This window comes from Mytilus trossulus, chromosome 8 (genome assembly GCF_036588685.1).
Source record: "Mytilus trossulus isolate FHL-02 chromosome 8, PNRI_Mtr1.1.1.hap1, whole genome shotgun sequence".
Classification (NCBI taxonomy): Eukaryota; Metazoa; Mollusca; class Bivalvia; order Mytilida; family Mytilidae; genus Mytilus; species Mytilus trossulus.
The window spans coordinates 50,348,915-50,365,823 of record NC_086380.1 but is presented as its reverse complement, the minus strand read 5'-3'; the positions used below and the strand labels follow the sequence as shown (position 1 = coordinate 50,365,823).

General features: G+C 30.5%; 1 protein-coding gene across 1 annotated transcript in view; it reads left to right on the top strand.

The window, feature by feature from the left end:
- The first annotated feature begins 4,933 nt into the window (after positions 1 to 4,933).
- LOC134727737 (uncharacterized) overlaps positions 4,934 to 16,909 on the top strand; it is a 162,006-nt gene continuing 150,030 nt past the window's right edge. The window contains exons 1-6 of the mRNA XM_063592123.1: positions 4,934 to 5,077; positions 5,368 to 5,532; positions 6,389 to 6,499; positions 8,646 to 8,747; positions 9,471 to 9,572; positions 11,355 to 11,456. Of these exons, the coding sequence (XP_063448193.1) occupies positions 4,934 to 5,077; positions 5,368 to 5,532; positions 6,389 to 6,499; positions 8,646 to 8,747; positions 9,471 to 9,572; positions 11,355 to 11,456 (726 nt within the window). The remainder of the gene's footprint in view (positions 5,078 to 5,367; positions 5,533 to 6,388; positions 6,500 to 8,645; positions 8,748 to 9,470; positions 9,573 to 11,354; positions 11,457 to 16,909) is intronic.

Sequence of the window (16,909 nt, the reverse complement as noted above, 5' to 3'; positions counted from 1 at the left end):
AAACTGTATGTAATGTTAACTGAAAGAAAAGCTAAGTCTATTTATAAGCAGCATACAGAAAAACAGTTTGCGATAGAACATTTCGAGTATTACATTTTATGATAGGGACTTAATTTGACACATGACTTCTTACAATGTAAGGAATCGAAATACATCTCGCAATTAGAATGTTATTATATACACAAGTTATTTATTTTCTGGGTCATAATTGCTCAACTTTGTACTTGTTTGACGAAACGGGCGTCTGGTATAGTAAATTATAAGCCTGGTACTTTGATAACTATTGATGCCCATCTTCAGTCTAATAGTAATTACGCTTTGTATGTCTGTCATTTTTATACCTTCGTACAATACTGTGATTATTGCTATAAACTGAAACTGTTTTTATGGTGATGATACTCCCTTACACTTGGCTGTTAAAGGTGGATATCTCGACATAGTCAAATTGGTGTTGGAAAGAACAGATATAAATCCAAACAAAGTAAATAAGGTATGCAATGTAGTTCTAGTCAGTGTTGAAATCCTTTGCTAATATAGCTCAGACAACCATTAAATTCAAACCCTGCAGACGATGTTTCTAGTTAGATATATACACAACTATGCAAAATACTTTAAATATTGAAACGCGAAAAGATGTATTGAATCAAAAGAAGCCAAAATGCTACGACATAAATATTTTCCGCCTATGCACATGTAGCTGTTAGGGGCTAGTTTGAAAGAACTAATTGTTCATTTCTGTGTCATTTTGGGTCTTGTCGAAAGTTTTCTTATTGGCAATTTATACCACATGTTTTCATTTTTATAGAGATAAGTTTTAGAAGAAGGTCGTTTTCTGTGTTTTGAACTTTCTGTTTAACATTTGTACAGATGAATTTATAATGATTTCATAATCATGATCCAATGTATGAACATTTGTTACTCCTGCTATGTTAAATACACTAAGTTAATATATGATTCAGTCGATATGGATATAGAAATGTATATAAATAAGGTGTTTACTTTTTAGTCATCTACATATCACATGGAATTCTGTCAAACTTTACACAGCAAGATAGTAAATCGATGTATATTCTTAAAGTATAGTTGCGAGTTTAATCATATTGTCATTTATTACAATTTTTCACATAATAAAAACGTTGTAGTTAATGAAGTTTAATATATTTAGTATAGTTTTTTCTTATGTCAGAATGTGTGGAAAGTTAAATGGTGTCAAACAATATTTTATAGTTAAATGTTGATTCCTTTTGTATATTGCCTTTATTGTTGTTTAGAGGGACTTGTAAGGGGTGTTCACAGGTGTACCAATTCACAAGAACTCTTTATATAATTGACCGTCACAATTGTTGGTATTTACCTGTCATTTGTTTTCAAATCACTATCTTTGGGCGTTCCTGGTACAGATAAATGAACAATAGGGATTGACACATTGTATCGTTTACGTATGCTATTCAAATATAATAAAAAGAACAAAACGGGAAGTGCTTTTTTTGTCTGTATACTGTAGAACAGCATATACTATTTTCCTGAATTCTATTGATACAAACTATCTGATCAAAATTGATCAATGAGTGTAAAGCTCTAAATAGTCTACAAGCAATAACCCATGAACAAGTTTCATGTATATTGTATAAAGGTATAAACTTTTCTAAAGTTTGCTCTAAATTTAACATGTATAAAAACTTAAAAAATAGAAAAGATTTCAAATATTTTTTTACAAACTAAATTGTAAGACTGTAGAAAAAACATCAGATTTTGTATTATTCATTTTTGAAAAATGGTTGTTTTATTTTCTCTAAGTTCAGTATTTTTGTGATTTTACCTTTTACACATGGCTTTAAGAATAAGGACTTGATTTGCAAGTGGTCTTGACCCTGTTTTATCTACTCAAGTTATTAACGTTATTCAAATTCACAGTTTCAGAGGAGTTTCGATTGATTAAAGCAGTCTCTATATGCATACGTTTACTTTGCGTTTAGTAAATTATAGGTTATTCATTGAAATCATCAAATTATTAATGTAAAGTCTGTCATTATCATCCCTTTGTATAATACGGTGATTACTGCAACTGTTTTCAGGAGGATGATGATACTTTCTTACACTTAGCTGTTAAAGGAGGATATATCGACATAGTCAAATTGTTATTAGAACAAACAGATATAGATCCAAACCAATTAAATGAGGTATGAAATGTAGTTGTAGTCAGTTTGTTAATCCTTTGTTTATTCAGCTCAGACAACCATTAAATTCAAACTCCACAGAATGTTGCTAGTAAAACATATACCCCACTTTTTAACGTACTTAAGTCTTGAAACGCGAAAAGATGTACTGAAGCAAAACAAACCAAATGTTAGGATAAGAGTATCTTCCGTCTATTTCCATTTAGCTTTTAAAGGTGGAGTTTTAAAGAACTAGTTGTAAAATTCTGTGTCATTTGGAGAATTGTCTTGTTCGCAATCATGTCACACCTTCTCATTTTGATAGATATATTTTGTTTAGTAGTAGGTCATTTTCTTTGTTATAAACTTTACATTTAGCATTTGTACAGATGTATCTATTATAATTTCAAATACACGATCCAATGTATGACACTTATGTTTCTCCTGCTATGTTACATACACAGACATTTATGAATGGAATTTAAGAATAAGTCGATTTGGATATGTATATGTATAAGGTATTTATTTTTTAGTTATGTTTACATCACACACTCTCAAACTTTACACAGCCAGACAGATAATAAATTTTCATTCGTAAGAATAGTTATGTGTATAATCGTATTTGTCATTTATATGAAAATTTCATATTGTTAAAAACGTTATAGTTAATGAAGTTTAATATGTTTGTTTTAGTTATTTTTTAAGTCAGAATGTCTAGAGTTTATAGAGTGTAAAGGAAAATTCAATAGTAAAAAGTCGATATATTTTGTACGTTGCCTTTATTATAGTTTCTAGGCCTGTTTCTGAAATTAGTTTAAACATGTTTTTAACCCTCTATTCCACCATAACCAATATGGAATTATATTTTTTTGGGAAAAAAAAATTGAACGGCGAAATTATTTGATATTTCGTCCTATGTGACTTTTACATTGTTGACGTGAAACACGCAAAGCAGTGCATTTGGTTTTTAAATTTGAAAGATGCTTTGTGTTTTTTTGTTAATATTTTTTTGTTTTGAGATGTTGACACAGTGATGACTGATGTACCCTTATTTTGCCTAGTTTACCTTTTATGCCTGTTTTGTTCACGCAACATTATAGACTATGAAGTTTAATATGTTTAGTTTAATGTTTTCTTAGGTCAGAATGACTGGAGATTTTTAAAGCGTGAAGGAAAATTTTATAGTTAAAAGTAGATTCATTTTGTATGTTGCCCTTATTGTCGTTGAAAGGGACTTGTAATGAGTGTTCATAGATTAACATAAGAATACATAAGAAGTCTGTATATATTTGAACGTTTTGGTCATAAATTTCTTCACATTTTCGATACTTAGCATACTTATCATTGACTTTCAAATTATTGGCTTCGATCGTTTCTGGTACAGATAAATCAACAAAAGGGATTGAAACATTGTATCGTTAACGTATGCCTTTAAAAAAATGTAGTTTCTTCATTGAATAAGGTATACGAAATATATTGGCGGAATTTATTTTGGCGATTTTCTTCTATCCGCGAAAATAAGCGAAAATTATCATACCGCGAAAATAACCCGCTTTACGGTAAATTAATTGAAAAATCAATCAATGTGTTTAAAGTTCTTAAAAGCCTACAAACGATAATCCATGAACAAGTTTTATATATATGTAAGCCTCAAATCTATGTCCGGCCTCAACTATATGTCCTTTCCCCAAATATATGTCCTTTTTAATATTGCTTCATAGACTTTTCAAAACTATGTCCGGTATTGTCTAAAATCTATGTCATGTAGAGTCTCAAAACTATGTCCTGTATTGTCTCAAATCTATGTCCTTTATTTACTCAAATCTATGGCAATTTTTGGCTCCATTCTATGTCCTTTCATCGACGTAAAACATAACAAAACGTCATAAAGTATATGACGTCATTGCAAAAAAAGAATGATGGCGGAGCAGGACACTATTCCAAATGAAGGATACACTATATCAAATAAGCGCAAAACAGGTATTTCAAAGGATCCAAATCTAGAATCGTTTTGGGCGGATATGCCGTACATTGTACAGATTGCAAAAGCCAAAGAAGAACATCAAAATTGGGGAGCAAAGAAAATTGTTGACGAATTGAAAGTGGCGTTTTAGGACAGAATGGTAAAACAGTTTTTGTCGCTTTACTTTTATGATCAAGAATCGAAATGTATCTACAAAAAATCTCAAGACTTCAATAGCAATCATAGAAAATGTTTAGACAAAGAGCAACTAATTCACAGAATGAACAAAAACCACAATAAAGACCATAGAAAATATGAAGCAATTTATGACTGTTTAAGAAGTACAGTATTTCCTGTCGTTAGAGAAAGCATCAATGTACTATTTTAATTAAACGTGAACTGCCAGTGCTGTAACAATGCAGTAGAAATTCCCAAAACAACAGTTTTAAGGCGCCCAATTCCTGCAACTTATGCTAACAGTCGTTGGCAAATAGACTTAAAGAAAATGCCACTAGTCAGAGGTTACAACTACATTTGCAACATAGTAGATTGTTTTTCTCGCTTGGCATTTGGTGGCTCATTAAAAGGAAAATTTGCGAAAGATGTAGCAGAACTAACTTTAAAATATGTATATCTGTATGGTCCGCCAAGAATATTAAAGAGTGACAACGGCAAAGAATTTACCAATGTAAACTTGGCTGATGTTGTTTCAATCTTTAAGACTAGGCAGATACATGGACGTTCCTGTCATCCACAAAGCCAAGGATGCGTAGAACGCTTTAACAGAAGACTTACTGAATATTTTAGAAAATAGATGTCGTTAGAAAAAGACTGGCCTTCAAAATTGCTAGAATTTTATTACAACTACAACAACAGGGTACACAAAAGTACAAAGCCTTCTACACCATATCAACTTTACTTTAAAAGACCTAACTTTGCACCACCTATTGATGAACAGGTAACTATACACTTAGCTTACTGTTTTATTTTAACATATATGGCGAATTAAAAAGCTGAAATATAAAAAAAAAACACAAACAAAACACAACACAAACAAAGTAACACACACACATCTTGTGAAACTATATGAAAGTTTAACACTAAATTCATTCTATTTCATTCATAAATTATTCTAAAATATTATAAAATGCCAAAGTGATACATGTACTGTATGTAAACATGACGTATACATCTATCGTAGCGTCGGTGAAAATATTACGTGCAATAAAACCGTTTCTATTTTTATAGGTTCCATTTGTTCTCCTAACTGAAGATGAAAGAAAGTTCCTAGCACAGGCACACTTACATGTAGAGAATGAAGAAGAAGAGATTAGTGAAATAGTACCTGAAAGTAACATAAATGAAGATGAAAATGGAAATTTGGAGATGTTGAAAAACATAAATGACAGAGATGTAACGTTTGAAGGTAATAATACAAGTCTTTATTTACTCCAATAGAAATCTGAAAGTTTTACTTTTTAAGGCCCTGCTATCAGTTAAACACATTTATTTTTAAAATATTTTTTTTTGAGAAAAAAAAATGTAAATAGATATAGGAAGATGTGGTGTGAGTGCCAATGAGACAACTCTCCATCCAAATAACAATTTAAAAAAAAACATTATATGTCAATGTACGGCCTTCAACACGGAGCCTTGGCTCACACTGAACAACAAGCTATAAAGGGCCCCTAAATTACTAGTATAAAATCATTCAAACGGGAAAACCAACGGTCTTATCTATATAAAAAAAATGCATATTTAAAATTTACTGTGTTATCATGTTAATATTCTATATGTTTGCGTTAAATTTGCCACTGGACGTTAGACAACTATCGACTGTACTGTTTAATTTGTTTGTGTAAACTTATTTCTATTAAAGAAGCAATGGATATTGTGTCGGAACCTAATGAAGAACACCAATAAGTTCAGGAGACAAACAAAAGGAGGCAGTTGGAAAATTATCATATAGTTACAGAAACCGGAGAAACATACTTCACTACGGAAACAAATGATATTGCACATTTATAAGTCGTAAGTAATGTTTTAGTATGATAGAATATTTCTGCTACTTTGCACATGTGTGCATAGTGTATGTGTGTTTGAAAAAAAAGTTATACGCTAATTTAAAAAAGAATTACGTTCATCCGTTTCACACGTTTTCACCTTTAAATCAATTAAAACAAATCGAAATGAAAAAAATCATGTAAAATTAATGATGTTGTTTTTAAATTAATTTTTTTCCTACATATTTTACTTTATGTACTTTCAGATGCAAACATATCGAACCCATGGAAGGATGGAAGGTGCAAGTCCGTATTACAAGGAACTTTACAAAAGGCGCTTTGGAAATGATAGCAACGATAAAGAAAATGCTATTCCTGTAGGTCATACATGTAGATATGTAAATAAAAATATCAAATGTTAATTTAAAATTATTTTGTTTTCTTATCCTTTCACTTTTTATGTATATATTCATGCTCAGTGCCAATGTGGTTTATAAGACAAAAGTAATGTTAATATTTTATTTATTAATACAAATGGTTTTAAGTTGCTTTATAATTTGTTTTTTTAGACTGGAGGAAAATCTGTTATGAATAGTGGGCTGATGGATTATTTTCAAAAACGTCAACTAGAGATATATCCTCTTGAACTGTTTTCTGACAATTATCAGGATATCTTCACTCCTACGTTTGCGGAGTATTTGCAATTCAAAACAAATCCAGATATGAACAAAGGGTCGGCAGTGTTTACATCCGGTTTCTGGAGAGAAGGAATATGCCAAAACATAAAGAATGATTTCTCTCGGGGAAATATTTTTGTTATTAAAGACATAATTACAAGTTTTACATTTGAACAAAATAGATATCAGCTCAGACCAAACAATCGATATATGCTCTATTGTGATTCACAAATATTTTAATTAAAAATATAGAGCACGTAACTTTTATTTTTATCAATTCAGAATGATTTTATTGATATTTAAAGTAATATATAATAGATAATAGTGGTATAAATGTCAATTTAACAGCAATATGAGAGAATTAAGAGACAATTGAAGTACGCTGAAGTTGCATATAAATAGACATTCTTTAAAAAAAATATGTGTAGTTTAATTCTTGAAGACGGCATACAATAATAACACACACATGATTTTAATCACAAACATGGAGAAATTACTTTATAAACCAAAAATCATACGAGACCGTACTTTAAAAACAATATTTTAAATCAGGGACTTTCTTAGTCCATGTTTAAATGCAAGCAAAATAATATAGCTAGATTTACTTATACTTCAGCTCTTGTACACACATGGAAAACACATACCAACAATTAATATTGAACTATGGGAAATGACTTAATAAAAAAAAAACCTATAAGGCCGAAATTATTAGACGGGCATAAATTTGTGCATGGCTATAAAAGAATTAAACATTACACAGTTTTAAAGCCTTTTTTTTATAACGAACATAGATTTGAGAAAAACGTAACAATTCAAAATCGGCCAGAGATTTGAGGCCGAATTATTTTTTTAAGGACATAGATTTGCGAATGACGTCATGATTAAAAATCGGCCACAGATTTGAGGTCGAATAATTGTTATATACATAGATTAGCGATTGACGTCAGGATAGGGCATAGATTTGAGAAACGGACACAGATTTGAGGTCGTACATAGATCTGTTATCAAGGTCTTTACTTATACAAAGTTTGACCCTAAATTTAACATGTATAAAAGCTTGAAAAAAAGAACAGATTTCAATTCTTTTTTGAAAACTTAAATGTTAAGACTGTTGAAAAACAATCAGATTATTTTATTAATCATATTTAAACTATTGTTTTATTTTCAGTCATATTATATTCTAAATTAAACAGTAATACCACTGTAAAAATGTTTGAAAATTTCAATTCTATAATGTTCTTTCTTAATCACTTACGTTACATTTATAGGCATGTTGTAAATAAGTTTCTTAACTTTGAATATCAGACTGGTTTTGAACTTCATTTCTAAATACTCACTTTCATTCTTGGGATTTTTTCTTGCAACATTGGATGGTTCAATACCGATATAGCATTACCTTAACACATAACTTTTAAATTAAAAGAAGATTTATTTCAAAATTGTATTTAAACACTTTTATTTGTGATCCCCGTTTATTTAACTGTGGCCAACGAAAGTAGATCTTTTAGGTCCTTTATATTCAACGCTTTTCCGTAACAACGGTCAGCATTTGAACATTTAAATTTGATGACGGGATTTTTAATTTTATACATGGCTTCTTAACAAACGAGGACTCGATTTGCAAGTCCCTTGACCTTGTTTTATATTATCACGCTACATTTTATTAACGTAATTCAAATTAACAGTTTCGAAGAAATTGCTGTGTATTAAAATGGTCTCTTTATGCATACGTTCACTTTGTGTTTAGTTAGCTATAAGTTGTTCATTGATATCATAAAATATTTTGTGTAAACGCTGTCGTTTTCTTACCATTGTATAATACTGCGATTATTGAAACTCTTTTCAGGATGCTGATACCGCCTTACACTTAGCTGTTGAAAATGGATATCTAGACATAGTCAAATTGTTATTAGAAAGAACAGATATAAATCCAAACAAAGTAAATAAGGTATGATATGTAGTACTAGTCAGTATTGAAATTCTTTTGTTTTCAGCTTAGACAACAATCAAATTCAAACCCTGTTGACGATGTTGGTAGTAAAATAGGTACACAACTTTGCAACATACTATTATATTGAAATGTCAAAAGATGCTATGAAGCAAAACAAGTAAAAAAGCTTAAACATACATATATTTTGGTTTATTTTACTTTGCTGTTAAGTGTAAGTTTGCTCAAGATGAAACATGTGGAGCAGGATCGACATTTAGAGGATTGATCATAATATGTTGATCTGTTTATTTGTCAATCACCGTGGCAGTAAGCAGGGTCTAAGAACAACCGTTGTTCGACATGCAGGTCAAATATGTTTTTTTCGAGCTGACAGTTTCAGAGGAATTTTGATTTATTAAAGTCGTCTATATATGCATAATTTTAATTTGTGTTTTGTAAGTTGTAGGTTTTTATTGAAATCATTAGATTATTTATGTAAAGTCTGTCATTATCATACCTCTGTGTAATACTCTGAATATTGAAACTGTTTTCAGTATAATGACGTAATTCAAATTAACAGTTTCAGAGGAATTGCGATTTATTAAAACAGTTACGTTATGCATACGTTCATTTTGTGTTTAGTTAGCTATAAGTGGTTTATTGATATGATTATTTTTTTTGTGTAAAGGCTGTCGTTTTCTTATCTTTGAATAATACTGTGATTATTGCAATTGTTTTCAGCATGGATATACTCTCTTACACTTAGCTGTTAACAATGGATTTCTAGCCATAGTCAAATTGTTATTAGAAAGAACAGATATAGATCCAAACAAAGTAAATAAGGTATGATATGTAGTACTAGTCAGTATTGAAATCCTTCTTTTTCATGTTCAACCATTAAATTCAAACCCTGTTGACGATGTTTCTAGGAAAATATGTACACAACTTCGGAGCATACTATTATATTGAAATATCAGAAGATGCTATGAAGCAAAACAAGTAAAAAAGCTTAAACATACATATATTTTGGTTTATTTTACTTTGCTGTTAATTAACTCATCATAAATACCAGGACTACATTTTGTATGTACGCCAGACTCATGTTTCTTCTATAAAAGTGTCAGTTTGCTCAGGTTAAAACATGTGGAGCAGGATCTACATTTATAGGATTGATCATAATATGTTGATCTGTTTATTTGTCAATCACCGTGGCAATCAGCTGGGTCTAAGAACATCCTTTGATCGACATGCTAGTCAAACATGTTTTTGTCATGTTAACAGTTTCAGAGGAATTTTGATTTATTAAAGTCGTCTATATATGCATACTTTTAATTTGTGTTTAGTAAGTTGTAGGTTATTTATTGAAATCATCAAATTATTTATGTAAAGTGTGTCAGTATCATAACTTTGTGAAATACTCTGAATATTGCAATTGTTTTCAGTATGTTGACGTAATTGGAATTAACAGTTTCAGAGGAATTGCGATTAATCAAAACAGTTACTTTATGAATACGTTCACTTTGTGTTTAGTTAGCTATAAGTTGTTCATTGATATCATCATTTTTTTGTGTAATGGCTGTCGTTTTTATATTTTATACCTTTGTATAATTCTGTTAGTATTGCAACTCTTTTCAGTATGAAGATACTCTCTTACAATCTTTCGACCTATGAGTTTGAATATCCTTGTGGTATCGTTGGCCCTTCTTTTGTTTAGGGATCAGGTAGTGACTAAAACATGAATGTCTAAGATTTTGATAATTATTTTTTTGCATAAATCATCTAAATAACATGTAATAAAGAAACACTACGTTTCAATAAGATGCGGTTGCTATGGAAACAAAGCTGTATGAATATTACAAAGCAACAGGTAATGAAGGTTTACATATAATCAACATTTTTTCACTGTTTCCCTTAGACATGTTTATATTTTTTTCGTTCGGGGTTTCTTGTTAATATAATCCATTCAACCTATTGTGACTCTTCAAAATTCAAGACTCTATCCTAAATTGAGGTTGATTATTATGCATCCCAAATACCGTTTCGATTTCTTACAGCACTGCATATACATTTGTTGCGAAATTTGGATACAGTATACCAATATTTGCGCCCTCATGTTTTCAGCAAGTTTTTTGCCTTCTGTTTGATATTGAATGTATAATTAAGATCCTTTTCGTTACATATGTTGATCTGTTTATTTGGCAATCGCAATGGCAGTCAGCAGAGTCTAAGAACATCCGTTGTTCGACATGCTAGTCAAATGTGTTATTTAAATTAACAGTTTCAGAGGAATGGAGTTTATCAAAGCAGACTCTATATGCAAACGTTTACTTTGCGATTATTAAGTTATAGGTTATTCATTGAAATCATCAAATTGTTTATGTAAAGTCTGTCATTATCATACGTTTGTTTAATACTGTGATTATTGCAAGTGTTTTCAGTATGATGACGTAAATTAAATTAACAGTTTCAAAGGAATTGCGATTTATTAAAACAGTCACGGTATGCATACGTTCACTTTGTGTTTAGTTAGCTATAAGTTGTTCATTGATATCATCACATTTTTTGTGTAAAGGCTTCCGTTTTAATACCTTCGAATAATACTGTGATTATTGCAACTGTGTTCAGTGTGATGATACTCCCTTACAATTAGCTGTTGAAGGTGAATATCTAGACATAGTCAAATTGTTATTAAAAAGAACAGATATAGATCCAAACACAGTAAATGAGGTATGATATGTAGTACTAGTCAGTATTGAAATCCTTTTGTATTCAGCTTAGACAACCATCAAATGCAAACCCTGTTGACGATGTTGCTAGTACAATAGAACACAACTTTGCAATATGCTATGATATTGAAATGTCATAAGATGCTATAAAAGAAAACAAGTAAAAAAGCTTAAACATACATATATTTTGGTTTATTTTACTTGCTGTGAAGTGTCAGTTTGCTTAGGATGAAACATGTGGAGCAGGATTTACATTTATATGATTGATCATAATATGTTGTTAATATATTAATGAATCAAAGTTCAATTATAAAAAAAAAACACAAACAGATTTTTGTTTAAATACTAGAATCCTAAACTTTCGTATATATTAATGTTCATATATCAAACGATTTTCATGCAGACATTGTGTTGGAAACCATAGAGAAATGCAATCAAGATTAATGAAGGAAAAGTATACACAAATGTAGTGGACATTTAATAAAATGAGTAGCCGTTGGTTATTTAAAGATGCTCACCACATCTTTGAGGTTTTTTTTTAAATAGACAAAAAAAGTTGCAGTCACTCCTAAGAAATTTCCATTTAAAGAGGTAAATCATGAAAAAACGTTGAAGACGCCATAGTCAAATGTCAATTTTATTATACTAGAAAGACTGCCTCAAGCCTTGAAATCTTCCTTTATACTGACACATATGGACATCTTCACCCTCAAATCTATGACAAACAGGACAATTTCAACTTCCCAATTATAAACTCCAATTTTTCAGCAGTAACATACCCCATCATATCGTGTTCACTTATCTCAGTTTATACGTTATGCTCGTGCATGTTCTCAATTCTCAGTTGATAAGTTATGCTCGTGCATGTTCATCTTCTCAGTTGATATGTTATGCGCATACATGTTCACACTATACGGACTAAAAACACAGGAGTGTGCTCCAACAAAGTTATGGGATGGAAATATTAAAACTTGCATTCCCTAAATTTTATGGACACCATCACGAATTGGTTGATCCATACAATGGGTCTAAACTAACTAAGTACATGTTTTCACGTCTAAGATTGTGGTTTACAATTTAAGTCGTCTGTTTTCTGTGAGTACCCAACCTTACCTATTTCCGAATATGACTGATTGCTGAGTGTGAATTTGCATTGCTATAAGACATTTCTCGTTTATCCAGCATTCATGTATTTAGTTACGAAGTGTTTTTGAAATTCTGATCGAATATTGTTTTTTTTATAGTGATTCGGAAGAAAGATCGACACAGTTAGTTGCACAATTAATTACACAATTCTATATCCCTATTCTTGTTAGTATTATAAAGATTTACTTACAAAAGTACATTTACTTAATTTGGACACTGTTTGATACTTGTCTCATTCACAACCATACCAAATCTCCTTATTTATATTTTTTGATGCACTTAAATGCACTTAAAAGCTATTATTATATTGCAATATACCTTACACTATGCATGTAAAGATCTAAGACTTTCCCATTTCCATGTGCAGCATTTGCAGTAAACCACACAACATGCTGGTAAAAATTCCAGTTTTGCATATACGTTAAAAAGTGTAGGTCATATCAAAAATTGTTTTCAAAAGAAAAAGAAAATTACAAATTATTGCATTTATTAATTAATTACTGGGCAAAATAATAAAATAAAAACATATGCCTATTCAGAAAAAGCTGAATCAAATTACTTTCATATTTATCTTATTTCCTAATGTGAATTCTGATTATTGCGATGCTCAACCAATCTCAACATTTTTCCCAGCATTCAAATTGTTCAGGTCGTTTGATATTTATCACGACTTCATATCTTGTCTGTTATTGCGATTGAGGACATTTTCGCAAGGTCAAATATGTCAAATGTAATTTTCTTCATGAACAGAGGCTAAGCTGTCGTCGTTCGCTACTAAAATATTGGTTAATTTGAAGACACGCTCTTTCATTATCAAATACATTATCCAATGTATGAATAGTTTGGTACTCCTGCTATGTTATATATGTTGTGTACAAGATGTAAGTTTGTACAAATTATAATTTGTACAGGGTTTTTGTACAGGTTATACGTTTATTTACATCTACCTTCTGGCAACAGGTGATTCAAGTTTATCTTCTAAAATGTATCAGTTTAATGTCTTGAATTCAAAATTATATACTTCGACTTAATATTAAGTGCTTTTTCCATTGTCCTAAAACTGGAAGTGAGGATACCTGAATGGTTTAAATTCAAATTTTGTTTTTTCTCCTAATACCAAAATCATATCTATAAAATGTCTTTTTTGTGTTCTTATAATTTGTTGTATAAAAGCTCAGTGTTAGACTGTATCATCATGATCATGTAGTTGTGGAAATATGGCAGACATATGTGTAACAAAAGACTGTGTGCTTGCATCATCCATTTGTGTTAAGCGGTTCATAAAACACTGATAATTTGTACAAAAAATCTGTACAAATTATAATTTGTACAACATTACAACTTGTACACAACATATACACTGAATAAATATGAGAATAAGTCGATATAGATATGGATATGGATATGTATATATGTCGTGCACATGTTATTATTTTGTACACGTTATTACTTGTACACACATTTTGTACAAGTAATTATTCTACCTTGGCCTTTTTTCCTGTATACAAATAAACTTCCCCTATAATCGAATAATTTATAATAAGCGCATCAGTATAAACTTGTAACATGTTAGTATTTTTTATTTGAAAAATATGGTAGCCAATTTGTACAGTGTAGCTAGGTATAAAAGGATAAAAATGGTAAAAATCCTAGAAAAGAAAGTTCATGATAAAATAGACAATTAGTGAGATGACAAAAAAATCCTCTAATAATTCAGTATTCACTTGTGAAAAATAAAGAGATACTTTAAGTAATATAAAGTAAGCCAAGTTAAGTTCCAACAAGACTGTGTCCATAGTACACGGATGTCCCACTCGCACTATCATTTTACATGTTCAGTGGATCGTGCAATTAGGGTCAATACTTTAATTTGGCATTAACATAAGAAAGATCATATCATAGGGAACACGTCCACTAAGTTTCAAGTTGATTGGACTTCATCAAACACTACCTTGACCAAAATCTTTAACCTGAAGCGGGACGAACGGACGCACACATTAACGAACGGACGAACGAACGGATGAACGAACGGACGCACAGACCAGAAAACATAATTGCCCTCTACTATTGTATGTGGGGCATAAAAAGACAGCACTCAAAAGTAATTCTTAAGATGGCATGATGTTTTGAATGTAGCAGGAATTAATAAAAAGTAAAACAACAAAAATACTAAACTTAGAGGAAAATCAATTCGGAAAGTCTATAATTATTTGCAAAGGAGACGAAATGATTTGTTATTGTATAGTTTATCAACTTTACCCTCTGATTAGAACAGCACACTCTGGAGTCAACATTGGTCATGGAGGCATACACATAATAATCATAAGGAGTTACAAAACCACAATCTTCCAATATAAGCAGAGAAATTATCCGGATTTTCACTCATATGTGTAAATATTTTGAAAAAGGTCGCTTATCCTATCATTACTATACTACAGTCTTTAATCCTTGTAGTAATGTCAAAGTCAAAGATTTTACTGTCAGGTAGACAATGTTGATTATCAATCATGTTCTATCGGGATCACTGTCACACATTCAGTAGACTGCGCTTGTTAAAGGCAAAAAGAGCAGCTGAAGTGGCTGATCAATGCACTGGCATTGTTTTTACTTTTTGGAGCTCCAGAGCTAGAGCTTTAATTTATGTATGATAGACCAAATCCAGCTCACAGTTACGCGTCCGTAAAAATATAGAACGCTGACATAAAGAGTATGATGATTTCGTGAACACATAAGAATATTTGACACTGGTCTGATGAATGATTAAGATTTGTGCAATCGATACAAAAAACAAGTGAATAAATAATTATAATTAAAACCCAACTGTCAGAGAACTATTGAATATTTCCCTCTATTGAAAAAATAATAAATCAAAATAATTGGAAGAAGAGCTTCATTTTATTCATTCCTTTCAATGATTGTTATGTCATTTTTTTTTCACGATAACAAATATTTTATTCACTAATTTCCTGATATATAAATACCTAAGTAGCCCAGGTCGCATACTTAGGGGCCCCTGTATTCTAACAGCCTCACTTCCACTTGACCAGGAAAAATATCAAATGAGTTTATACATTACTTTTACATACATACTTATATTTAAATAACCAAACAAACGATGTTCACGCCTGATAAGCATCACTGTATAAAATCACTATCGTATATCCGGTTCACTGAACAAATATACGTTGATTTAAACTGGAAAAACTTTAAAATTTGATTGCGAAAATAAGTTATAGTTGGAACTTATATTAAAAAGTAAATGGGACGAATATTTTTACCTTGTATCGTAGAGAAAAATCAACAGTATCAGAACATCTGCAACAAATTCTAGAATTAACATAAGTAAATTCTTAAAATCTTTTCCGTTCCATTTATTTTTTATTATTCATTTTGAAAAATACCTGTTTTGTACACATTATATAACTTCTAAATTCAACTGTTGAAACCATTGATAATATTTATAATTTAAATCTTTAGAATAAGGTTCTTAGTCTGAAACTTTACGCATGCTGCCGTTGTGTCAGTTGTCAAATATTAATATGATCAGGTTAAACTCTTCTCAATCACTCATTATTAATTTGAAAATGATTTTGGTGGTAACGGGTCTAATTCAATACCTAAAAGACGTTACTCTAAGCATCTAAATTTTATCATGTGTGTATATAAACTATCTTTATCTTAAAATCGTATCATGCTAATTGTTTGTACAGTCTATCTTGAATTGTAAAATAGTTCAAAGAAAAGAAATATGTTTCATTGTTTATAATTAGTGTTGCAAAAAACTGACCTGTCGGACCATGCTTCAGTGTTTATAAAAAAACTTTTGATTTTTCCTTTGGTATAATCCAACATTTGACAAAAACAGGTCTTTCGTGTCTCTATTCTTTGACACAGTTTGCATTACAAATGCTCAAATAACAAAGAATAGTAACAAACTGTTTTAAATACTTCAGAAAAAGAAAAAAAAAGATAAGACAAAATAAATAAAAACTCCCACCCAAAATTAAAAAACAAAACAAAACAAAAACAAAAACAAACTAAAAAAATAGGAAAGATTAAAAAGGCCGTCAAAAACAGGCGTTACAAGTTATATCAATTGGAATATAATTGTTGCTGGTTCATAGTTAAACTTCGTTTAAGGGCATACGATACAGTTACAGGGGAGGCAATGACGTTGCTAACGTAACATGTTATTTTCGCGACGTCAAACTATAACATATCGGAAAAAAGATGCATTTTTCGACTGATTTTTATTAGTCAAACTGATTTAATTTGAAAACGAGTTCATGGACCCTTATTTTTTAAAAC